The sequence below is a fragment of the Oryctolagus cuniculus genome, chromosome 9 (assembly GCF_051225735.1).
Source record: "Oryctolagus cuniculus isolate XC-2025 breed Fujian yellow rabbit chromosome 9, ASM5122573v1, whole genome shotgun sequence".
In the NCBI taxonomy this organism is placed as follows: Eukaryota; Metazoa; Chordata; class Mammalia; order Lagomorpha; family Leporidae; genus Oryctolagus; species Oryctolagus cuniculus.
In genome coordinates, this window is record NC_142875.1 from 128,216,573 (window position 1) to 128,241,461 (window position 24,889).

General features: G+C 40.8%; 1 protein-coding gene and 1 non-coding gene across 26 annotated transcripts in view; one reads left to right on the forward strand and one right to left on the reverse strand.

Moving 5' to 3' along the window:
• Positions 1-920: 920 nt before the first annotated feature.
• AMN1 (antagonist of mitotic exit network 1 homolog) overlaps positions 921-24,889 on the reverse strand; it is a 45,513-nt gene continuing 21,544 nt past the window's right edge. For 7 of the 25 annotated variants that reach the window (XM_070049616.2, XM_070049620.2, XM_008259425.5 and 4 more), the window contains 6 exons: positions 21,385-21,517; positions 19,149-19,293; positions 15,098-15,315; positions 14,189-14,245; positions 11,461-11,572; positions 921-1,762 (listed from right to left, as the gene is read on the reverse strand). In XM_070049616.2, coding sequence (XP_069905717.1) covers positions 1,689-1,762; positions 11,461-11,572; positions 14,189-14,245; positions 15,098-15,315; positions 19,149-19,293; positions 21,385-21,517 — 739 coding nt within the window. In that variant the 3' untranslated portion in view covers positions 921-1,688. Of the gene's footprint in view, positions 1,763-5,012; positions 5,101-11,460; positions 11,573-14,188; positions 14,246-15,097; positions 15,316-19,148; positions 19,294-21,384; positions 21,518-22,533; positions 22,756-24,889 lie in introns of all 25 variants that reach the window. The other 18 variants (XM_017343290.4, XM_017343292.4, XM_017343286.4 and 15 more) reach the window with 5 other exon arrangements.
• LOC127492265 (U5 spliceosomal RNA) lies at positions 15,735-15,851 on the forward strand. Its single transcript, XR_007921401.2, has one exon. It is a non-coding gene; the product is annotated as a U5 spliceosomal RNA (small nuclear RNA).

Genomic DNA, 24,889 nt, shown 5'->3' on the forward strand with positions numbered 1-24,889 from the left:
TTTCTCTCTGTCTCTCTCTCTCACTGTCTAAATCTGCCTGTCAAAAAAAAACAAAAAACAAAAAACAAAAAACAAAAAACAAAAAACAAAAAAAAACACCTGTGCTCCACATCAGACTCCCCTGGCTTATCCCCAGCTCTGGCTACTGACTCCAGCTTTCTGCTCATGGAGACTCATGGGAGACACCAATGACAGCTCAAGTGATTGGACTCCTGTTGCCCACATGGGAGACCTCGATGGAGTTCCTGGCCCCAGGCTTTGGCCCTGGCACAGACTTGGCCATTACAGGTATTTTGGGATTCAACTAGTAAATGGAGCATGTTCGCTCGCTTGCCCTCTTTCTCTTTCCCTCTTCCTCCCTCCCAAGTAAATGAATAAAATTTTTTTTAAAAAAGTGCAAATCAGTTTAGTAAGATAAATCCTTTATAAACCTTAAGAAGCTCATACCTTAGATCCTGAAACTAGTTTCTGCAAAAAAGGGGAAGAGCCTACTGACATATTAGAAATTAAATATTAAATTTCACCATGTTTGTCTGTAGAAAATTTCACAGACAGGCCTTACCCATTTTATATCTATACACACACACCACCTTTGCAGTGGCAATACATATATCCACATTATAAACATGCCACATTATAAAGTCAAGAAATAGAGTTGGATATGTAGCCCCTCCCCAAGCATGTACAAGATTCGTTATATATGGTATTTCCCCTGTTTTCATGTTTTTCACTACATCAGAGGCAAAATAAGAAATGTTTAAGAAAGCCTGAGCCAGGATCACAGCATAAATTTGGGGGTAATTTGAGCATAGTATATGTCAGAAAATTTTGTTTGTTTTTCAAAAGTTTTCTTTTCGAAACTATGACCTTTGCTATTTATTTCACAATGTGAAATCAAAAGAGATTCAGGGTACAGTCTCTGTAATGCTACTTCATATTTATTCATGTTTACACATTTCTAAATGTAGTTTTGCTAAGGAACAAGACTCACAGAAGAATAAAATATATTTGGGAAGAGTCAGCACAAAAATCAACGGAGAAAGGAGCTGGTCAAGGGCATTACAAATATAAACAAGCCCAGTGGCTAAGGTGTGATGTTGTGAATTATGACATTTACGTATTTACTTCGTGAAACAAAGAGATATATAAATTCTGTGAATACTTAACAGGTCTAGTGTTCAGCTTTGCTTTTGGCAAATGGCATTTAAATACTTCAAGAAGGTAAAAGCCAGGAAATAATTAGGAAGGAACTTTTTTCTTAAGGAAGAACAAACAGTTTATCCAATATCAGCAAATTTCTCTTTAAACAGCTCAAATGTCTACGTAGGAGAAGGAAATCTCAGGGGAAAACAAATGATTTAAAACCTTGCTATTTAAGAAACAAAACTCATGCCCTGCTCTGGTCCCTCCTCAATAGGTAAGAGTTCATGCTGGAATTACATTTCAAAAACAATGACTCGCCAAACAAGTATAGAATAATAGCAACATTGAAATGTTTAAGGGTCTGGTTAACTTCAGAGCACAAACCATGTACACAGAGTTAGCTGATTCTCTGAGAGTTATAGCTTAAATAAGATGGTAAAATAATAAAGTAGTCTTAAATTAAGTGGAAAGCAAATCTGTACAGACGGTTTCCTGGGAAAGTAGCTTTGATCAGCCTCCACAGCTTTGATGAGCTTCAAAAGGCATCAATACACAGTCCATGTCACTTGTTTCAGTTTGTTTGGGCCTACTAATCGCTGCAAGACTTCTCGTGAATGATCTATAAAAGAAAACACGATAATATATTAATTCACAATAGCTGTCAATGTTTCCTTATGTATAAACTTGAATGATAACTATTAAATCTCATAGGGTTATCTAAAGGATTAAATGATATAAAATATAAAGCAGAGTATACAAATGAGTAACATATTAATATTAAAGGTAGTCCTCACTCTTATAAGATGTAGTGTACATATCATAGTAATACTTTTTAAAAGCAGGCATTTATTGCTTTCTCTGTGATTTTTTTTACATATGGTATTTTGTTCTGTGATTTTGTTAGGTAGGAAGTCAGAAATGAGCTTATGTGCGTGTGACAAGGGCCTAAGGAATTGACATCTACAGCGGTCCAGCATCTGCATTTCAAAGTCACCTCATAACCTTCCAGGTGCAGCCCAGTATCTGCACTTCAAAGTCCTGCCTGGACCCTGATGACCTTCCAGGGGGTCCTGCCCCTTCTACCTGGCCTGTTAAACATCCTTCCTCTAAGGTGGGCACCCTAGAGAGAAGCCCCTTTGGCTAATGCCATCCAGGCTTCCCCTGTCTGACAACTTTAGGGGGAAAACTCACAAAGGAATGTTTCATTTTTACACCCAACAAGTCCTTTGTTCTGGAGAAGAAGCAGATGGGGAGAGAAAAGGCAGGAAGGCGAGACCCATCCCCTTAAAAGCCCCAGCCTAAATGTTATACCTTTGCCACACCCCTGTGTGAAATCGGTCATGTCTGATTTCATGGAGAGGTGTGCATCTGTTCTTACGGATGTCCCTACCCTAATAAACCTTGCTACTTTGCTTTCCACTGCTCTGTCTCATGCCTGACCCTTTGTTTCTCCAGTAACAATGTTATGTGGGAAATCTAGATTAAAGGTAGATTTCAAATAAATTGAAAGGAAAGGATGGACAAAGACAGATTATGGAAACAAAACCATAATGAAGGTGGAGGGATGATTCTAAGGTGGAAGAGTCGCTTCTGATCTCATTCTGTGAGGCTATTTCAAACCTAGAGCTACCACAGAAAAAGGAAACCACAGTAAGATCCCCCATGAATATAAACTTAAAGATCCTCAACAAAACACGAGCACACCGTGGCTTGGAGAGGCCTTAGTTAGCGAGACGCTGTCCATGCTGTCAAGACACCATGCAGTCAGTCCCTCAGGGTCAACCAGACTCTTCAACAAACCCGGTGACCACATGAACATCTGCTGTACTAAGCTTTAGATCTTAGGGCCATTACAGACTAACAGCTCTGTGGTCTGAATAATTAATAACCCACTGTTTGCCACTCCCGGTAAAGGAAGATAGTTTAACAACCGCTTAATCAATAACCAAGTCTGTGATTATTGACAGATATTCTTTGACTTTTTAAAAAAAGATTTATTTATTTATTTTTAAAGTGTTACAGAGAGAGATGGAGAGACAGGGAGAGGGAGAAAGAGGGATCTTCCATCCACTGGTTCACTCTCTAGATGGACACAATGACCAGTGATGTGCCAGGCCAAAGCCAGGAGCCAGGAGCTTCTTCCAGGTTTCCACATGGGTGGCAAAGGCCCAGGTACTTGGGCCATCATCTGCTGATTTCTCAGGCCATTAGCAGGGAGCTGGGTTGGAAGTGGAGCAGCCAAGACACGAACTGGGACCCATATGGGATGCTGGTGTTACAGGCTCCTCTTTTTTGATTTTTAATGTAATTGATAACTGTGATATAAATCTACCTGTTTAAACCTGATTCAATACATACTCACCCTGTAAGAGAAAGCATAAAAACTATTACCAAACAGAAGCCTATGAAGCAGTCAATTCAGAGGGCTTCTGGTTTGAGTTCTCACTTTGACTTGCTAAATAAACTCTGTCCAACCAGACTGATTATTTCAGTCAACAACAAATCCAGCAACTATAAAAAGGATTGTATACAATGAATAACCAGGATTTATACCAGGAATATAAGATTAGCTTAACATCAATTAATAAAATACATGGTATCTGTTTCCTAGCGCTTCTGTAACAAATCACCACAAATTTAGTGGCTAAAAAATGCAAACTCATCATCACACAATTTTGAAGGTCACTGAAGGACCCCAAGAGTGGTGCCCTTTTGTGATGACCCCAGAAACACAGACTCCAGACCAGGCGATGCAAAAAGCAAGAGGCAGTTTTATTTCATTTGCGCAAATGGGCTCTCTGCTGCCACAAGTGGCGAGAAAGAGAGAGAGAGCCCCGAGCAGTCATCTCACACAGCTTTTAAAGGGCAAAACCACAAGATTAACATACTATAGGGTGGCGTAAGTTCATTGGGCAAGATTAACATACTATAGGGTGGCGTAAGTTCATTGGGCAATTAGACAGTTGGGCAAAGTACATGGACAAGGGGGGTCTTTTGAGGAAGAGAAGTAGATGGTTACGTGCCTTACGTGCCTGGTGGTTTTCTTTGTTAGGCTTGAGCAAAGCACAGGGGAGGAGGCCCATGTACATAACAGGATGTTCTGTTGCCCATATCTCCAAGTAATATCTAACCGCTCCTCTGAGAACCAGTTTACTTCCCTATTTCCCAGGACCAGCACTATCTAGGGGAAAGGCTTTACTTAATGTGACCAGATTACTTAACTACTTGGCCTAACAGCCTAATATAACACATTTGTTAATATCACTGTTAGCCGTATTAATATTATTTTTTTTATTGTAACTTAAAGCTAACTGATATTTTATTTATTATAATTTTATTATGCTTTTTGCGGAGGTCTTACAGTCATAATTCTGAAATGGGTTTCACTGGAATTCAATCAGGTGTCAAAGGTCTGCATTCCTTTCTGGTAGCTCGACAGGAGAATCCAGTTTCCTGACTTTTCCAGCTTCTAGAGCCCACCACATGCCTTGCATTTCTGTGTATTCAAAGTGGGCAACATCTGGTAGAATCCATCTCATGTGGTTCTTCTCTCTGCCTCTCCCAGTTTTAAGAACCTTTATGATTACATTGGGCCTACTCAGATACTGCAGTATAATCTCCCTATTTTAAGCCAGGATTACCAACTTCAATTCCATCTGCAACCTCAGGTAACACAACATACTCACAGGTTCTGGGCATTAGAACATGGGCATCTTTGGGTGGGAGCATTTTTTTGCCACCACAGACATCATAAATCAATAGAATAAAGGACAAGAAACAAAAAATCATCTCAACAGGTGTAGGAAAAAAATCCAACACTCAGAATAAAAAGACTTAGCTAACAAGGAGTAAAAGGAAATTTCCTCAACCTGGTAATGGGCTTTTTTGGGTGAAAGTTGGTAAGATGATCCTTATATTTATATGAGAATTCTAAGGGCCCAGAACAGCAGCACAATTCTGAAAAAAACAAAAACAAAAACAAAACAAAACAAAAAACTGGAGACATGCTTCTTAATTTCATTTTAATTGGTGTTTATAGGATTATTTTGGTATTTTTCCTAGTTGTGAACATATTACCAAACATTGTATATAAATATTTGTCTTCTGACTGCATGTGTCACTCTTCTGCAGGAATTTACTATTGCACATAATAAAATGATACTTTTCCCTCCAATATAAGCATACAATATACTTTTCTATCATTTAAATATTCTGATGCTAGATGGCAGTACAGATCCTCAGTCAGTTTCCCAGGAAGGTGTAAAGTATTTAGGATGCTGCATTTAAATAGTTGAATTATGCAATACTGTGAGTTTATTATGATACAGGAGAAACTGTAGGGTCTCTAAGAATCTCAAGATTCCTTTACAGAACACACACTTAAGAAGAGCTAAAATGTCATGTATACCAATTATACTACCAGTGTCCCCCTCTGTCACATTACCGTCACCACAGTACTTGATGTCACTCCATTCCCTTTTCTTTCCTAATAATATTTAAGCCACCCTACACTAAAGGCCCAGGAAATTGCTCTATTGGGGAAAGAATACTAGATTGTGGATCAGGTGACTTTGGTTTTACCTCTAGTTCTGTTAACTACTTTGAAGATCTGGGCCAATCTACTTAAAGCTTTGGTTACCTCCATTCCCCTCTCTTTAAGCTGTGGGAGTTGTATAGATGACAACTAGTGAACTGCTCACCATTTCTCTAATAAATCTATGACCACAGAGATGGAGGCCATTTTTTGAAAGATTTATGTCAGGGTTTTTGGAACACCAGTAAGAAGAAACTATGGGAAATACAAATTTAACAAATTAATCTTTACAGATGATCAAGTAAAATGTATAGATTTTTTGTAGGTTTCTGAGCATAGGGGCAGGTGCTGTGGCATGTGAGAATAAACTGCTGTTTGGACTCTGATCTCAGAATCAACTCTTGATGCTTCCCGGTCTGGCTGAAAGGCCTGTGAGAGCATTTCAGGCATGGAAAGCCAAGACTCTGTGGCAAAAAAATCCTACACGGAAGATCCCTGTGAGACCTCAGTGGAAAGAAGGGGTCATCAAAGAAGGATGTACTCTTCTCTGAAGGGAGAACATCCACTTTACTTATGGCCATGTCCAAGTACCGATGGAGTCCATGGTCATAGAAGGCTTCCATATGGCAGCCCATGGCTAGAGCCTCGGGCCATCCCTGACAGAAAAATTAAGAGTGTTAATTGTGAAGGAACAACAGAAGTCACTGTGCATTTACTCCCCATATAGGACCTCCATCCCTAATGAGTTGTACTATGAGAATCAACTGCAAATTTTGTTCCCAACTGTACTCTATATGTTTTGTGTATGCGGGGGTGCAAATTGTTGAAGTCTATGCTTAGCATAGAGTTGGTCCTCTGTATATAAAGTCAAACTAAAAATGAACCATAATGAAGAAGGAGATGGGAGAGGGAGAGGGAGGTGGGATGGGAGGGTGGGTATGGGGGAAAGAACCAGTGTATTCCTAAATTTGCATCTATGAAAAAATGCATTCATTAAATAAAAAAAAAACTGCTGTTTGGTACACTCTTCTCTCTCTCTCTCTCTCTTTCTCTCTCTCCCTCTCTCTGTCATGCAGCCTTTCAAAAAAATAAAATAAATTCTAAACAGGAAAAAAAGGCTGGGCATATTTTTACAAAGCTCATTGCTTCATTTCAGCAGTGTGTACATGACTTCATTACATGAAGTTCTGTCCTGTTGGATTTGTAATGAATGAATGAGTTAGGAGACAAAAGGATAATGTAGGATTAACATCATCATCATCATCATGCACTGGGCATTTAGCACAGCAGTAAGATGCTGCTTGGGACACCCCATCCAAGACTGGAGTGCCTGGGTTTGAGTCCTGGCTCTGCTCTCAATTCTAGCTTCCTGCTAATGCAGACACCAGAAGACAGCAGGTGATGGTTCAAGTAGTTGGGCCCCTGACAAGCACATGGGAGACACAGCTTGAGTTCCTGACTCCTGGTTTCAGACTGGCGTAGCCCTAGCTGTTGCGGGGACTTGGGGAGTGAACCAACAGATGGACAGACTTCTGACTGTTCTCTGTTTTTAAAGATTACTTATTTGAAAGGCAGAATTATAGACACACACACACACACACACTCACACACAAAGATCTTTCATAGGTTTGTTCACTCCCCATATGGCCACAACGGGCCATGCTGAAGCCAGGAGTCTGTAACTCGATCCAGTTTTCCCACACAGGTGGCAGAAGCCCAGACACTTGGGCCATTTTCTGTTGCTTTTCCAAGCACATCAGCAGGGAGCTGGATCAGAAGTAGAGAAACCAGAACTCGAACTGGTGCCCATGTGGGATGCTGGTGAGTGTTGTAGTTTAACCAGCTGTCCACAACACTGGCCCCTCAAATAAATTAAATAAATACAAAGAAAAAATATGAAATAAAAAATGTCCTTTTAATAAGGAATGAGCTTTAATTAAAGAAAAACTCTGAAGCAAATCACTCAGGTCTTAAAATACTTTTGTTGCGGGCTCTTTGTGGTAAATCTTGACATATGCGTCCATCTAGGATTCTAAGAAAAGGCTAATCAGGCATCCTGCTGGATACTTTGGCCTTTCAGTGTAAAACATAAGGACTCTTAATGTCTAATTGCTTTACTGCCATTCCATCTAAGCCCCTGTCTGTGAATAGAAACCCATTTAGATAATTATGAGAAACAGATAAAGTGATAAGATTAACAAAAGTATCTAAATTGAACTTGCTGATAAAACTAAAGACATAATTAAAAAATTAGTAAGTGTAACAATTATTTCTGTGCTTTGATAACACCTATTAACCCACCTTACAATTTATACTATTTGCAAGAGCAGCTTAGTTTTTATGTTTTTGGCAGAAATGAAATCAAAGTGCTTCAAATTGCTTCAAGATCTAATTCACACTATGGAGTTTATAGTCTGACTAAGGGTGAGAAATTTGATAATTACTAAGAACAGAGAAGACAGGTTAATTCAGGGACTCTGATGAGAAATTATGGTGGATATTGCTAATGTGGGAATCAGGTTGCTTTGAAAATAACATAATATAGCTGCACATGAACACATACAAGTTAGTAAAGACTTTCTACAGTTTATAAATTGTATCATCTTAAATACTCATGTATGAGGGGGCTGAAAAAATTGTAGCAAATGGACTTAGAGGATAAGGTGAGTTTCCCATGAACTTTATAAAGCCCCCGTGTATGTATGAGCAATCACATGAATACACAGGAAAGGAAGCATGCTATATAAGTTTCCTTGAAAGAAGAAAGGGGTTTCATTTATCAAGAAAGGGATTTTTATTATCAAGCCAAAAGAAAAAAAAGCATGTATCTTCTCTGGAGAAAGAAGGAATTAAAAATTAGAGATAAGGTGACAATCTTAGCACACTTTATTTTCATTCAGTGATGGTCACAAAATATATAATGGTGGGGCCGGCGCCGTGGCTCACTTGGGAAATCCTCTGCCTGCGGCGCTGGCATCCCATATGGGCCCTGGGTTCTAGTCCTGGTTGCTCCTCTTCCAGTCCAGCTCTCTGCTGTGGCCCAGGAGGGCAGTGGAGGATGGCCCAAGTGCTTGGGCCCTGCACCCGCGTGGGAGACCAGAAAGAAGTACCTGGCTCCTGGCTTCAGATCAGCGCAGCACCAGCCATAGCAACCATTTGGGGAGTGAACCAATGGAAGGAAGACCTTTCTCTCTGTCTCTCTCTCTGTCTATAACTTTCAAATAAATTAAAAAAAAATATATATATATAATGGTAGCATAGTTGCAGAACTCATGGGAAAGGGGGAAAGATACAGAGGATCTGGGTAGTTAAAAATTTCAGCTTCTTGTCATCTAAAGAATCTTTATTAAAATAAAGCCACGGTGTGTGCACTCTGGCACTGTTATTGGATCTCCCACTTTGATGACAATTGATTATTCACAGGGAAAGTTGAGCTACACAGAAGGGATTTATTTGCAATTCTGGAGAGACTGCAGGACTGAAGATCAGTATTCCTGCCACTGTGCTTTGAGTCTTTAATTTACACTTGGCATTATTAAAAACTGTGTCATGTTAAGAAAATAACATTTAAGCTCCTCACTTTCCCATTCTGTAAAACTAGGAATCAGAAAAACAACATTATAAAAAAAAAAGGAGTTGAATGGGTGAGTCAGGAGTGTTCTGTACTAAAAAGGGGGAAATTGGGACAAAGTTAAACATGTCTCTTAGCTACAGGATTTCCCAGAGACTTCAACAAATCAACATTTATTATAGTAGTATGTTGCACTTCATATTTTTGGACATATAAACACTTTTTGTCTTATGCTACACCTACGATGTATTCTAGAATGCCATTCCATGTAACTAGTGAATTTGAGGAATTTCAGAACAAAGCAAAGAAAAAGACTTGACCACCAGGTGGCAGTAGAACACAACAAACTTCATTTGTGCAGCACTTGGACAGATTTGCATGCAGGAGAAGTCCCTCCTGACAGAAGACCTCAGTCTTACCACAACAGGCTGGGTTGGAGGCTGGAGTATGACATGCACCTAAGACACTTCAACTACTGAAATGAAGAGATTTCAGTAACTCTGAGAATAAGGAAAGTCAACGGCACCTGTTGGAGATTTTACCTGGCAGTAGGGAAAAATTAGCCCCCTCAGAGCAGGTTCTTAATTAAATAGTGTGAGGAAAACAAGCCTTTACGAGAACTCCTTGCATGTTCAGAATGCTGGTTAAATGCACTTGGAGCTTCGAGGGTGGATTTACAGATTTTTGGTTGCTGTTCTGAGATCCATTAACAATGGTTGCTATTGCATCCCACATATTGTGGTCTCCTCTACCTCAACAGACAGTCTGCCTACTAGGACACAATTTTCAGCCATCTTTTCATAGGTTTCTTTCTTTCTTTGAAAGGCAGACAGAGACAGAGGGACAGAGAAAGAAATCTCCCACCCACTGGTTCACTCCCCAAATGCTTTCAAGGCTGGGCTGAAGTGAATCCAGGTTTCCCATGTGGGTGAGAGGGACTCACTATTACTTCTGGCTCCCTGAGTACACATCCATAAGGAAGATGTCATCAAAAGTGGAGCCAGAACTCAAACTCAGGCACGCCACAATGTGGGGTCCAATTCTTACCGGGTGTCTCAAACTACTATGCCAAACACCCTCCCCTAACTTATTTGATGACCAGAAACCCTCGGTTTCCCTTCTTGCCATTCTTACAACAGTATACACATACATCAGACACTAAACCAATGAGTTTTTCTAGTTTTAAATTATTTCCTCACAAGTTATTAGTTTTAATGTTAAAATCACCCATGTGACACAAAATTCAAAAGGTACAAAAGCATATACCTTCCCATTCTGGTTCCTTTCACAACTTTCCCTAGAAGTAACCACTGTTAACAGTTTCTTATGTGCCCCTTTTGGCTATATTTTCTTAAGAAATGTCTTTGTCTAATATAAGATTTAGTCTTCATTACGTAAATCACTAATACCAAAATACAACACCAGGATACAGCTTTGGTTAATACTGGCTATTTAAACATAAGAAAAGACAAGCTGTCAAAGACACTTCCAGGGTTAACCTCAACTCCAAGTCAACCCAGGGACAACTGTTTAGAATGTAATTAAGAGTGAGCTGGAAGAACTGGTATAACTGGTGATTTACAAGTGAGATGCAGGTCATATTATGGGATGAGAGCCATTGAAGGGGGAATGTGAAAGGGCATGGTTTCTGGGCCAGGGTAACACACATACAGTGTCATAGCTCCAGCATAGGCCAAATGGGCTAGGACTACTTTGTTTCCTTCAGTGAGAGTTGCACGAGGCCACTAGTGCAAATTATTCTGACTCTCACTCAGTTTCGATAACAGTTAAGGTATCAGTTACTTTGCTGAGATAACAGTTAACAGGTTATTTTTGCATATTTGATGGGTGTAATATTATAAGCTTGAAATTGTTAGTGTCTACATAAAGCGTCATGCTTAATATTAGGACATGGACACTGTTGCCAGCATTTTCCTCATTATAGCCAATATTCACTGAACATTTACCAATGCCACTATCACACCAACATCACCACTATCATCACTGTCAGCATTTTTTGAGTTCTTATTATACTCAAGGGACCATAAAAAGAGGTGTCAGGTAATCATCATGACCAGCCCTACGAGGGAGATACCATCACTAGGACTATTTTACCTACAAGTGAAGAAACTGAATAAAGGAATGGGTTATGTAATTTACTCATGGTCACAGTTAAAGAAGCTAGGATTTGAAGCCAGGCTATTTATCAAACCTGTTATTAGGGGGCATCCATGGAAAAGTAATATCCGTATCTGAGGACAAGACACAAGGACAGCTTCCACAGCCTCATCCGTCAGATTTACACAATGTCCCATGTGGATTTCCTATTTAGAAATAAAGAAAACAAAAAGATAAGACAGATTTATTATAATAATATGACACGGCTGATAAAACACTCTGATAAAAAAGATAAATATCCACTTGCAAGGAAAACACATTGAACAGACCAATGTGAGTCTGAAGTAATTTGGAAAATTAAACAGTTTTAAAATTTAAATGCTTGGGGTCGGCGCTGTGGCACAGCGGGTAAAGCCGCCGCCTGTAGTGCCGCCATCCCATATGGGCGCCGGTTTGAGTCCTGGCTGCTCCACTTCTGATCCAGCAGTCTGTGATGGCCTGGGAAGGCAGTGGAAGATGGCCCGAGTCCTTGGGCCCTTGGACCTGTGTGGGAGACCCAGAAGAAGCTCTGGGCTCCTGGCTTTGGATCAGCGCAGCTCTGGACGTTGCGGCTACCTGAGGAGTGAACCAGCAGATGGAAGACCTCTTTCTCTCTCTTTTTTCTCTTTCTTTCTCCCTCTGCCTCTCCTTCTCTGTGTAACTCTGACTTTCAAATAAATAAATAAATATTTTTAAAAATTTAAATGTTCAACCATTTTATAAAACAAAGTAGAATTCAAGGATATGGAGCTATAATTGCCAACATTTATTTTTTTCTATGCTTACTTAGGTAGGTGTTCCCAACTTTATAATGTTGAGATAAATATGTATTTCCCATCATTGCATAACAACTAATTCCTGATGGTTTTGTTAGAACATATAGACTAAGTCAAATAGCTTGAGAATTTTATTAAAAATTATGGTGATTACATGATATGTTGTAAGAATTAACTAATCTAATGAATATAATGCAGTTAACATGGAACCTGGCATATAAGAAGTGCTCAACCAAGGCTGGCATTAAAACACTCTTTTCTTTTTCCAAATATTTACTTATTTATCTGAAAGGCAAAGTTACAGAAAGAGGGAAAGATAAAGAAAGAGAGATCAGTCTCCCATCCGCTGGTACACTTCCCAAATGCCTGCAATAGCCAGCGCTAGGCCAAGTCAAAGCCAGGAATCTCAAACTCCATCCGGGTATCCCATATGGGTGGCAGGGCCATGTTCTCCTGCTTTCTCAGGTGCATTAGCAGGGAGCTAGATTAGAAATGGAGCAGCCAGGACCCATATTGGATGCCAGTGTTGAGGGCAGTGGCTTTATCGGCTGTGCCACAATGCTACCCCCAACCAATGCTGGAATTTAAAATAAGAAATGCTGCCTCTGTCTTATGATGCAACTTGGAATTTGGAACATGGGACGAGAGTAATATGACGATGTCTTTTTTTTTTGTTAACAATTTTTACTTATTTGAAAGGCAGAAAGACAGAGACAAAGGCAGAGACAGATCTATGTGTTGGTTTACTTTCCCAAGGCTCCAGTAGCTGAGGCTAGGGCTGGGCCAGGTTAACGCCAGGAGTCAGGAACTCAAACCAGGTCTTCCATGTGGGTGGCACATACTTGAGTACTTGTACTTGAGTTATCACTGCTGCGTCCCAGAGTGGGGCCTCAAACCCAGGCACGCTGACGTGGGATGCAAGTCAACTGAGCAGCGTCTTAGCTGCTGTGCTGCATGCCCACCCCTATGAAAATATCTTAAGAAAAATATTTTTTAAAATATATACACTAGCAAGACAAGCAAGATTCATATCATAAATAACACACACACACACACACAAATCTCTGTGGGCAATAACTCAAGGAAAATTCTGGCCCAAAACATGCTCTGTTATTCTATTACAAAACTACTATTGCTAACATTTGTAATTCATTTATAGACTGCTTACTTCCAAAAAGGAGTTGGTGCAGCTCACTGCTTACAAGCACAATTGTATTTAAAAAAGAAAACAAAACCCTACTTTCAATAGGGAAAGGCAACAGCCAAAATTCTGTAATAAGATTCCATATCAATCACTAATTTATGATCTTTTTAAATGGCTATACAATGGTTCTCAGGAAAAAAATAGTATGATTAGAATTACTAACACTGTAGAAATATGTCAGACATGACGGTCCAAAGAACAGCACATCACATTGATAAATTTTAGCAACCTTCACCCACAATAAGACAGTCCTCAAACCTGTCAGAAGCTATGACTTACGGGAAATGAAGAACTTTCATTGGGGGGGGGTGCTGTGGTACAGAATGTTAAGCCTCAGTCTGCAGCGCTGGCATCCCATATTGGAGCCAGTCTGAGTCCTGGCTGCTCCACTTCTGATCCAGCTCCCTGCTAATGCACTTGGGATAGCAGTAGAAAATGACCTAAGTGCTTGGGCCCCCAGGCTTCAGCCTGGCCCAGCCCTGGCCATTGAAGCCATTTGGAGAGTGAACCAGTGGATCAAAGTCCTCTCTCTCTGTCTCTCCCTCTCTCCCTCTCTGAAATTCTACCTTTCAAATAAATAAAATAAATCTTTAAAAAGAACTTATATTGGAAGTAAAACAGGTTTTTATGTTAAAGCACATTTATATCTACCAGTTTTTCTTTCCTCTGGAAATAAAGAGCTGGAGGCAAAAAGAAAATTCCATGAAATACCTAACTGATAAGGCATTGGTTGTCTATTAGGTTTATAAAACAATTTCTGAAGACATAGAATCTAATCATCTTTATAGATATTTTAAAATTACCTCTAATTTCTTGGCACAAGGTCCACTAACAAGTGCGACCACACCATTGTCAGATACCTAAGCAAAGGGAAAAAGAAGCATAGCTTATAAATGGAGAAGGTACAAATGGAATTTTTCTCAATTTTACTATCATTTAGACATAGTTTTATTGTCTCTCATTGTGCAAACACATATTGTAGCTACGCACACCTTCCACATTTATTGTAACAATTGAGGGGAGCATGCCAAATTATGAAACGAGGTGAATGAGTTTCCCATGTATGTCAGAGTATGTCTGTCATGCTACCTGACCTGTTGGGACAGATTGTTTCTGTTCAGCCCTGCAAGGAGACAAGTCAGTCACTAGAGGAATTCTGCTTGCAGCTTGAGGTTTCTGCAAATAGGTCCTTATCTGGAGACAAGATGTGCGCAGAAGTAAGGAGTGTTTTGTCAAGGATTTGTAGGAGCAGCTTGATCAGACCCACGTCTCCTAAGTCACCTAATTAAGGACAGAGTTTCATAGCCCATCTTGGACTCCTGCTGGCACCAAGCCTTTACAGCACTTTGTTCCTTCTTGGTTTTGCCCTCCCTCCCCATTTCCTGCCACTTGTATTTACAAATGGTTTGTTACAAGGCACAGGGAAGATGGTTTCTTTAGCACACTAGTTTGCCTCTACCCATCTTAGTTTGTCAGCATGTCTAAGAAATTCAAATTTCTTTGCTTCAACATCTTTCTTTCCCTTGAGTAACTGTTTTTTTCATGCCATGGGCAGATAGACTTGAACTTGGTAACAATTATATTGTAATTATTTAGCCACACAAAGCATGAAGTGGTCAACAATTTCAACATTATCAAAAGTAATTAATTACGCCCTCCTAATTAGTCATGGGAATACATTGGGCAAACAGAGTCTGTTTTATTTCATTTACCTGGGTAGCTGAAAAGTCAACACATTGTAAAAAGGGGCAGTTTTTCCCTAATGCATGTAAGGATGCATCAGTAATACTTAAGCAGCCTCCTAAGTCAATGATCTTTAGCAGCCGGCAATTGAGGGCAAGGGCAAGCACTCCTTCGTCAGTGAGCTTGCAGCATCGTTTCAGAAACGCTTCATGCAGGGATGAGCAAGATGAAGCCACAGCCTTTATTCCTAGAAGAAAATGTGATTGGGTAACAATGCACTATTCAGGGATAGATACTTGTATGTGTAAGCAATGTGACTAATTTTCATTTTAGCAGTCACCAATTATATGTTAGCCTTTTTCAAAGCAGCCTATCTCTGAGGATATACTTAATTTCCAAAAAGATGCTGTCATTATTTAAAACTCTTGAAATGTTTCAGGAACATTCTACACAGTCTGTAATACTATATTCTTCACAGTGTCTTTGATGGCAAGCTTTTATTGTTCACAAGTAGATTAGCTTTCAGGAAATGACTAAAAGCCATTCAGAATCAAGTTAGATGATAGTTATATGGTAGATGATTCTTCCTTGAATTAAAATAAATATTTTTAAATAATAAAGTTAATTTTGTTTTGGGTTCAGAAAGGAAATCAAAAGTTAATGTCCATACTCTGGTTTCTCTTCAGATCGTATAAATCTTTTGCCTTTTACTAAAGATTTCCGTGGAGAGGAACAATTCTGAGTTGTTACCCAATTTTTTGAGGGCCTTGCTTTTGCAGGGCTTAAAACTAAAAAAAAAAAAAAAAACAACAAAAAAAAAAACAAAAAAAAAACCTAAAAAAAAAAAAAGAGTTAATGTCCAGGCCGGTGCTGCGGCTCACTAGGCTAATCCTCTGCCTGTGGCGCCGGCACACCGGGTTCTAGTCCTGGTTGGGGTGCCAGATTCTGTCCCAGTTCCTCCTCTTCCAGTCCAGCTCTCTGCTGTGGCCCGGGAGTGCAGTGGAGGATGGCCCAAGTGCTTGGGCCCTGCAATTGCATGGGAGACCAGAGAGGGGCACCTGGCTCCTGGCTTGGGATCGGCACAGCGCGCTGGCTGTGGCAGCCATTTGGGCGGTGAACCAGCGGAAGGAAGACCTTTCCTCTCTGTCTCTCTCTCTCACTGTCTAACTCTGCCTGTCAAAAAAAAAAAAAAAAAAAAGTTAATGTCCAAATGTAAGTTACCAGATGGCTGGAATGGAGGTCCTTGTTTCCACATAAGAATTTCAGACATGAGGCAGAGAGTAGCAATAAGCAAGGTAGCAAAGTGTAATGATGTAGTACATCCAGCAAGCCCAAAGGGCAGCTTGTCAGAAGGAACACAGTGTGCCCAGTCTGTGTTCAGACTCGGGTTTATATGGACACGAGGTGCACTTCCTCCTCCTGTTTCTCCTGCTCCTCGGATATTGTCAAAGGGCTTTCTGGGTTTGAAATTTGTGGAATTCCTTCTAAGGTTTTGTAACCCAACATTATCAGACCAGGGAGATGGAAAAAAAGCCCTCTCGGCACGGGGCCAGGAAGATTCTCCAGGGATGTCTGGGGTGGAGGTTGGAGTGGGGAGAAGCCTGGGCCTACCTACTAAGTTATTAGGACATGGGCAGAACTTTGACGTGCAAATGCTGGCTGCTTCCAAGGCATGTTTCGAAGGCTGCTTCTTGCAAACTTCCCTTCGACCTCTTCACACATAAGCTACAGTCTACCTTCCTCTCTAACAGCAATATGTATGCATCTTTTCCCCCCACCCCCGAACTTTTATTTCTTTGCTACCACCATGCTCCTCTGCTAGCCTGGACCAGTCATACATCTCACTGAGGACCAAGAAAAGAGAAGTTCCTAAATCTGATTAAACTGATGTAAATGTGCATTGCAGGCTGGTACATGACATAGTATCACATAAGTGAAAAAGCATTTTGGGATCCTGGGTCCTTTAGTCATGGACAAAATTCTAACACTGTTAAAAATACTTTGGCCGGCGCCGCGGCTCACCGGGTTCTAGTCCCGGTCGGGGCATTGCCCCTCTTCCAGGCCAGCTCTCTGCTGTGGCCAGGGAGTGCAGTGGAGGATGGCCCAAGTGCTTGGGCCCTGCACCCCATGGGAGACCAGGAGAAGCACCTGGCTCCTGCCTTCAGATCAGCACGGTGCGCCGGCTGCAGCGGCCATTGGAGGGTGAACCAACGGCAAAAGGAAGACCTTTCTCTCTGTCTCTCTCTCTCACTGTCCACTCTGCCTGTAAAAAAAAAAAAATCCTTTTGTATGCAAAATACAGTCAAGGAAAGCTGGTAGATTGATGGGTAAAACATTTTTATTGTTTTCCACATCTTAAGAATGGCTGTTTTACTTATTAGTGTCCATTATGGAAGTGGTGGTATAATCAGATATATATTTGGTCTTTGACTCCAGCTCCTGACACAGAGTTCCTAAAACCCTTGAAATTTCCTGAGTGATGGGAGTGTCTTTTGTTATTCACAATGAGCTCTTTGGGATTATACCTGAGTTTACAGTAACCAGGTGGGCCCCTAGACAGCCTCAGGATGGGGCCATTCTCCAGAGACCAAGAGATTAGAACTTCCAGGTCCATCCAGTGGTTCATGGGCACTCTATGAAAACTCTTGAACAAGCAGATCTGATGAGTGTCCTGGCTGGTGAAAGCATCCCACACTGGAGAATGATGCACCTTAGCTCCACAGGAACAGGGGCTCCTGTGCTTGGGATACTTCCTGACCTCACCCTGGTGCTCTTCATCTGGCTGTTCATTTAGGTGCTTTATAATAGTTTTAATAATATCCCTGGGTTCTATGAGGCATTCTGCCAAAGTACTGAGCCCGAGGAGGTCATGGAACCCCTGATTTATAGCTGATCAGTCAGAAGGACCAGGGGCCTGGACTTGAACTGGCATCTGAAGTGGGGAATTGTCCTGTGGGATTAAGCTACATTCTGTCAGAAGTTCATTAAATTGTAGGACACTTACTTAGTGTCAAGAGAGCTGGAGAATGGCTTTGTATGGAAAAATCTCACACGTTTGCTGTCTGAAGTGTATGAATATTAAGACTGCACTGTTTTGATTAGTTATTTTTAATAAGTTATCATTTATGTAAATATTGAAAATTTATGCTGGCTTGTAATACTGTGGATATCCTAACTTGTAACCAAGATAATTGCAAAATACAGACGAAGTTTTTCAGAAATCTATTAGCCAAGTAAGTCCTTCTTCTTTTTTTTTTGACAGCCAGAGTGGACAGTGAGAGAGACAGAGAGAAAGGTCTTCCTTTGCCATTGGTTCACCCCCCCCAATGGCTGCTGCTGCCAGCGCAGTGCAGCCGGCGCACCATGCTGATCCGAAGCCAGGAGTCAGGTGCTTCTCCTGGTCTCCCATGCGGGTGCAGGGTCCAAGCACTTGGGCCATCCTCCACTGTACTCCCAGGCCACAGCAGAGAGCTGGCCTGGAAGAGGAGCAACCGGGACAGCATCCGGCGCCCTGACTGGGACTAGAACCTGGGGTGCCAGCGCCGCAGGCGGAGGATTAGTCTATTGAGCCAAGGTGCCGGCCCCTTCTTTCTAATATTGGTACAATCCTATATTCTAAAATAAAGCATCTATATTGGGAAAAAAAGTAAAATCCACTAATTTGTGTAATAGTAATACTGAAAAATGCAATCTGCCTGGGTATGAGAAACTATGATTATACAGACTGATACAGGAGTATCTAGCAAGTTTAATCTGATGAATATGAACTGGTCATTTTTTGTTCTAGTACATCAGGCAAAATATTTAAAATATAGAGGTGTTATTCATGTTTATTTCAAATAGGTTTAAAATATAAGGTAGTAACTTATCTAATGCATTTTTAAACTTTCAGTACTAAAAGTTATAAACCAGAAACTGAATTTGGAACTTTTATCCTTAGTATGAATATTTTTATTGATAAATTCCTTTTTCAATGACATCTTCCTGTACTTTTCTCACATATTATATCCTTCTTTTCACTAAAATTATACTAGGTGGTGACCAGTAGTTTACTAATTTATGTAGTGCTAATAAACATACCTTCTGAAGTTATGGAAATTCTGTTTCCTATTGAGGAACTTAAATTTAATATCTTCAGTTTTCGGCAGTTACACAGGTGCAGGAGAGCAGTATCAGAAATGTCACAGCTATGTAGATCTAGAGTCTGAACTTCAGGATGTAAGATCTGAAACAAATATATGATTCTAATAAATTCTGTGATATAAATATCCCCCTGGGTTGGCATCAGGCACAGTGGGTTAAGCTGCAGCTTGGGACATCCACATTGGAGTGTCTGGTGTGAGTCCCAAGGCCTGGGTTACTCCAAACTTCTGATCCAGCTTCCTGCTAATGCACCTGGGAGGCAGTATATGATGGCCCATTCTGGAAACCAAGATGAGGTTTTGGGCTCCTGTCTGAGGTCTGACATAGCCTTGATTGCTGCTGACATTTGGGGAGTGAATTAGCAGACTGAAGACAGCGTTTTCTCTCTATCTGTCTTGTCACTCTGCCTATCAAATAAATAAATAAATAAGTCTTAAAAATACTCTATGTTCAGTGCTTTGGAGATTACAACAGACAAGTGGCTGATGGAAAATAGAGCAAAAACTATAGAAACATGTTCATATGGACACAGGATATGCAGAGCAGAAAATAACCAAGGCTGCTTCCAGCTGGAGGGGCTACTTCAGTGCCCCTTCAGTCCCTTGTGAGACATGAAGCACTGTTGATGGCTGGTGCAGAGGAATGGCCCCTAGACTTGAGAAGCAAAACCAAGGTAGCAGTGGGTGATTTTCCTTTTCTCCTTATAAGCATGGACTTCAGAATTTTCTTGCACCAAAATAACCTTTTAATTCCATTTTCTCATGTTTTGAAATACCCTTACAAGTGTTTCACTTATAATGTATTTCAATTTAATATAATTAAATACCCACATGGGAGACCCAGCTTGAGCTGGCCCATTCATGGCTATTGCAGGCATTTGGGGAATGAACTAGCATATGGGGGATTTCTCTTTGTGCCTCTCAAATAAATAAAATAAATATAAATTGAAGTTTTACAAAGCAAAAGTAATTCATTCTCTCATGGTTGTAGAGACTGGGAGTCTGAAATCAAGGTGCTGGCTCTGAGGAAAAATCTATTTCCCACCTCTCTCTTATCTTCTGTTCATGGTCGCCAACCCCTGGCATTCCTGGATGTGTAGAAGCATCACTCTAGTCTCTGCCTCCATCCTGATACAGACTTCTCCCAGTGTCTGTGCCTTCTCACAGCACTCTTCCCATTAGGACAATGGTCATACTGGATTGTGGACCCACCCTATTCCATGTCACTTCATCAACCCTATCTCAAAACAAGATCACATTCTGGGGTATGAGAGGTTAGGTCTTCAACATATTTTTGAAGGGAATACAGAATTCAATCCTAGTACTACCAGCTGGTAAACTATCTAGGAATAGGTAACACTATTCTCCTATTCACTATTAATTACAGAAAAGATATTTATTGCTTTACAATACTTTAAAACAAGATGTTGGGGTAGTAGTTTGGTGTAGCAGTTCAGAGGCTGCTTAGGATATCCAGATGCCATATAGGAGTGCCTGGGTTTGAGTCTCAGCTCTGCTTCTGATTCCAGCTTCTCACTAATGCAATTGCAAGAGGACAGCAGGTGATGGCTCAAGTAATTGGATCTCTGCTATCCAGAAGGGAGATCTAGATTGAATTCTAAGATCCTGGCTTCAATCTGGCCCAGCTCTGGCTGTTGTGGACATTTGAGGGGTCAACCAGTGGATGAAATACCTCTCTGTCTAATATAGTAGAGGAGGGAGGCATCAAGAAGCATGGGACAAGTTTAGAGGAGAGAGTGATTTTTAACTACTGATAATCATCCACAGGTGGATTATGAAATCAGTTTATTAGACTGTGAGACATGTTTTGTTTTCTTTTCATGAAGACAAAATAGAATGAAAAAATAGAAAATACCAACTTGTTCTTCACACAGTATAGTTACACTAAGTATGGTTTATGTACTGGATTCATAATGTAATTTACATTTCTTAGTGTGAGTTGTGACCAAAATATTTAAAATTTTTTTAAAACCTGGAGTTCAAGGGGTGCTGGTACCATGAAGACAAGAGAGGTAAACAAAAGAATAGTGGGAGAAGAGTTTAAAAATAATATTACATATGAACATTTTTATTACCTCAAGGGAAAAAAATCTGAGACCATTTCTAAACAGCAAAATATAATATGCTTGCTTTACAGTTACACATATTCTTACCTCACTTATATTTGAATCTGTTATTTGCCCCTGCATGCTCATTATTTTAATCAATCTATCTTTTATGTTGGGAGGCAAAGGCTTAATGTCTGTGATATATCTGGAAATATTCTTCATGAAACACCAAAGGCATCTGAAATACAAACAAAATAGAGTAAAATTACATTTACTGGACTGACTCCTAACACTTGTCTTCATGTTGTTTGTTAGCGCTCAGTCCTTTCATAAAACTTCGTATAGGGGCAGCCACTTGGTAGAGTGGTTAAGATGCTGCCTGGGATGTCTGAATCCCAAAAAGGAACACCCAGGCTCAAGTCCCAGCTCCACCCCTAATTCCAGCTTCCTACTAACATCCATCAGGGAAAGCAACAAATGATGACTCAAGTACATAGGTCCCCATCACCAAGAAGACAAAATGCATTTTTTAAAAAGACTTACTTATTTACTTGAAAGGCAGAGTTACACAAAGAGAAGGAGAGGCAAAGAAAGAGATCTTCCATCTGCTGGTTCACTCCCCAAATGACCACATGGGACAGGGCTAGGCCTGGCTGAAGCCATGAGCCCGAATTCCATCCAGGTCTCCCATGTGGGCAGCAGGAGTTCAAGAACCTGGGCTATATTCTATTGCTTTCTCAGGGCATTAGCAGGGAGCTGGTTCCGAAGTAGAGCAGCCAAGGAACTGAACTGGCAGTCATATGTGATGCAGGTGTTGTGGGCAATAGCTTAACCCACTGTATCATAATATGGACCCCTCAAAATGCATTTTAAATGGCAAAAACCAGCATTTCTTTTTCCTTAATCACTCCGACTCTTAAGAAACATTTACCACCAAAATTTCAGTTATGTAGTCCCTAAATAAAGATTAAACTGGGGCATCATTTTTCTTAAAAAATATGTAGGCAATAAAATCACTGGAGAAAGAACTATAATCACAGATTCCAAAGATTTGACTGTTTTTGCACAAGTCACAGAGATAGTGGACTCATGCCAAGATCAGTATATGCATGAGATAGAGTTATCAGAGCAAGCAGCAACTAAGACCCTGAGGGAGCTAAGGATGATCCACCACAACAAACGCTGGCTTGGGATATTGGTTACTTCACACAGAAAGCACCTGCAAAACTATAATTGTAGGGTGGGCTGTCTCACCTGTCCTTTCCCAGGGAGAGCAGGTCACAACAATCCCACTGAGGAGGGGCAAGAAATAATCCGGAATCACCAGAGGCTGGGAACTGTTGCTGCCTGTAAGAGCACTGAAGTGACTCGCCAGCTTCTACCCCTAACACACCTCCAAGACACAGCTTTGGAGCTGACCACCTCTCGTCCAGGTGCCCTTGTATTTCTTCACAAATTTCCCTCTCTCTCTGTAGTCTAAGAGACAAAAATGTCCTAGTTTGAACATTTCTTCAGGTCTTCACTCTCTTGTGGGGCTCCCCATGTACGTGCAAAAATTGATAAAACCTGCTAATTGTTTGCTAGTCTACCTCGTGTTAATTTGTTTCCCAGACCCAACTGATGACTCACGTAAGAAGCAAGATGGGAAGAGGAGACCTTTAGCCTTGCCTGCGACCCAAACAATTAATATATCTCATCTGTGGGTTCAGATTCCAATCATGGGAGAAACTCAGCCTTTCAACAAACACAAATCTTATTTAATTTCTATTTATAAAATACTCATACATATATACAATTTGACATTCATGAATGAATGTGATCATAAATCTGTAATCCTATTTTTGGGTGAAATCTTTACTTTTTTTTTCCCTTTTGGTAGTTTCTGTCCTTCCCTCTCTTATCCTTCCCACTCCAGTAGTTTATTTCTCTACTTTAATCTAGTAAAGATTCTTTCTTGACTTTCTGTATAAATATACAGAAATATGTGTGTGTGTGTGTGTATGTGTGTGTATACATACATTTGGGGGATCACTGTTATCAACAATGGCATTACAGTAGATTTATATATCTCCTTTCATTATTGAATAGTATCTGTGAAATTCCTTCAAAGCATAGAGCATACTTCTAATTGTCTTTTTTTTTTTTTTTTTTTTTGACAGGCAGAGTGGACAGTGAGAGAGAGAGACAGAGAGAAAGGTCTTCCTTTGCCGTTGGTTCACCCTCCAATGGCAGCAGCGCCCCACGCTGATCCGATGGCAGGAGCCAGGTGCTTTTCCTGGTCTCCCATGGGGTGCAGGGCCCAAGGCCTTGGGCCATCCTCCACTGCACTCCCTGGCCACAGCAGAGAGCTGGCCTGGAAGAGGGGCAACCAGGACAGAATCCGGTGCCCCGACCAGGACTAGAACCCGGTGTGCCGGCGCCGCAAGGCTGAGGATTAGCCTATTGAGTTGCGGCGCCGCCCTAATTGTCTCTTAATGGCTATATATTTTACAGTGTGCATGATTCATGTTGTCATGCCACTTTTGATGAGCACTGCCACTGTTCCCAGACTGTTTTTTTTATTATTTTTTTATTTATTATTTTTTTTTATTTTTTTTGACAGGCAGAGTGGACAGTGAGAGAGAGAGACAGAGAGAAAGGTCTTCCCTTTGCCGTTGGTTCACCCTCCAATGGCCGCCGCGACCGGCGTGCTGCGGCCGGTGCACTGCGCTGATCCGATGGCAGGAGCCAGGAGCCCTGGTGCTTTTCCTGGTCTCCCATGGGGTGCAGGGCCCAAGCACCTGGGCCATCCTCCACTGCACTCCCCGGCCACAGCAGAGAGCTGGCCTGGAAGAGGGGCAACCGGGACAGAATCCGGCGCCCCGACCGGGACTAGAACCCGGTGTGCCGGCGTCGCAAGGCGGAGGATTAGCCTAGTGAGCCGCGGCGCCGGCCCTGTTCCCAGACTGTTGATGTATGTCGTCAGACTGTTTCCAGAAACTCTTTAATACTTTATATTCCTCCTCCTCCACATTTTGCTAGCAATAGGTATTATTGCTTTTTATTTATTTTCTCACTTACTTCTATCTCCATTTCCTAGTCCCAGCCACATCACCCCAGAAAACCATTCTAATGCTTAATGCATATGCTTTCACTTTTGTTTCCTGTTAACCTGTTTGTTATGTGCATACATTCCTTATTTATGTATATGGCATATCTCAGAGATCTGTTTAGTTTTTCACTCAGCACTTGTTTTAAAGATTTACCTACTCTGAAACATTGGAAGGTCTGACAGGTGAAATGTGGTATTTCATTACTTTAATTTATATTTCTTTAAGCTTTTATGTAAATTGTCAAATTATGTTCTTTGCCCCTTTTGGTATTTTGATTTTTGTAGCAGTTGGGTTGTTTGCATCCTTTTATTATTCTCAGTATCAATATACATACTCTTGAAAATGTATTTTTGGTGCACATTTGGCTGTGTTTCAACCGAGTATCTGGGTGTAGAATCCTTGGCCTACAGGAATTCAATTAAGTGCCTATGTTTAGCTCTGCCAAACAAGTTTTCAAGTGGCTTTATTTACTTACAATCCTACTATTAGTGAATTAGTGCTCTTGTGGTTCATACACC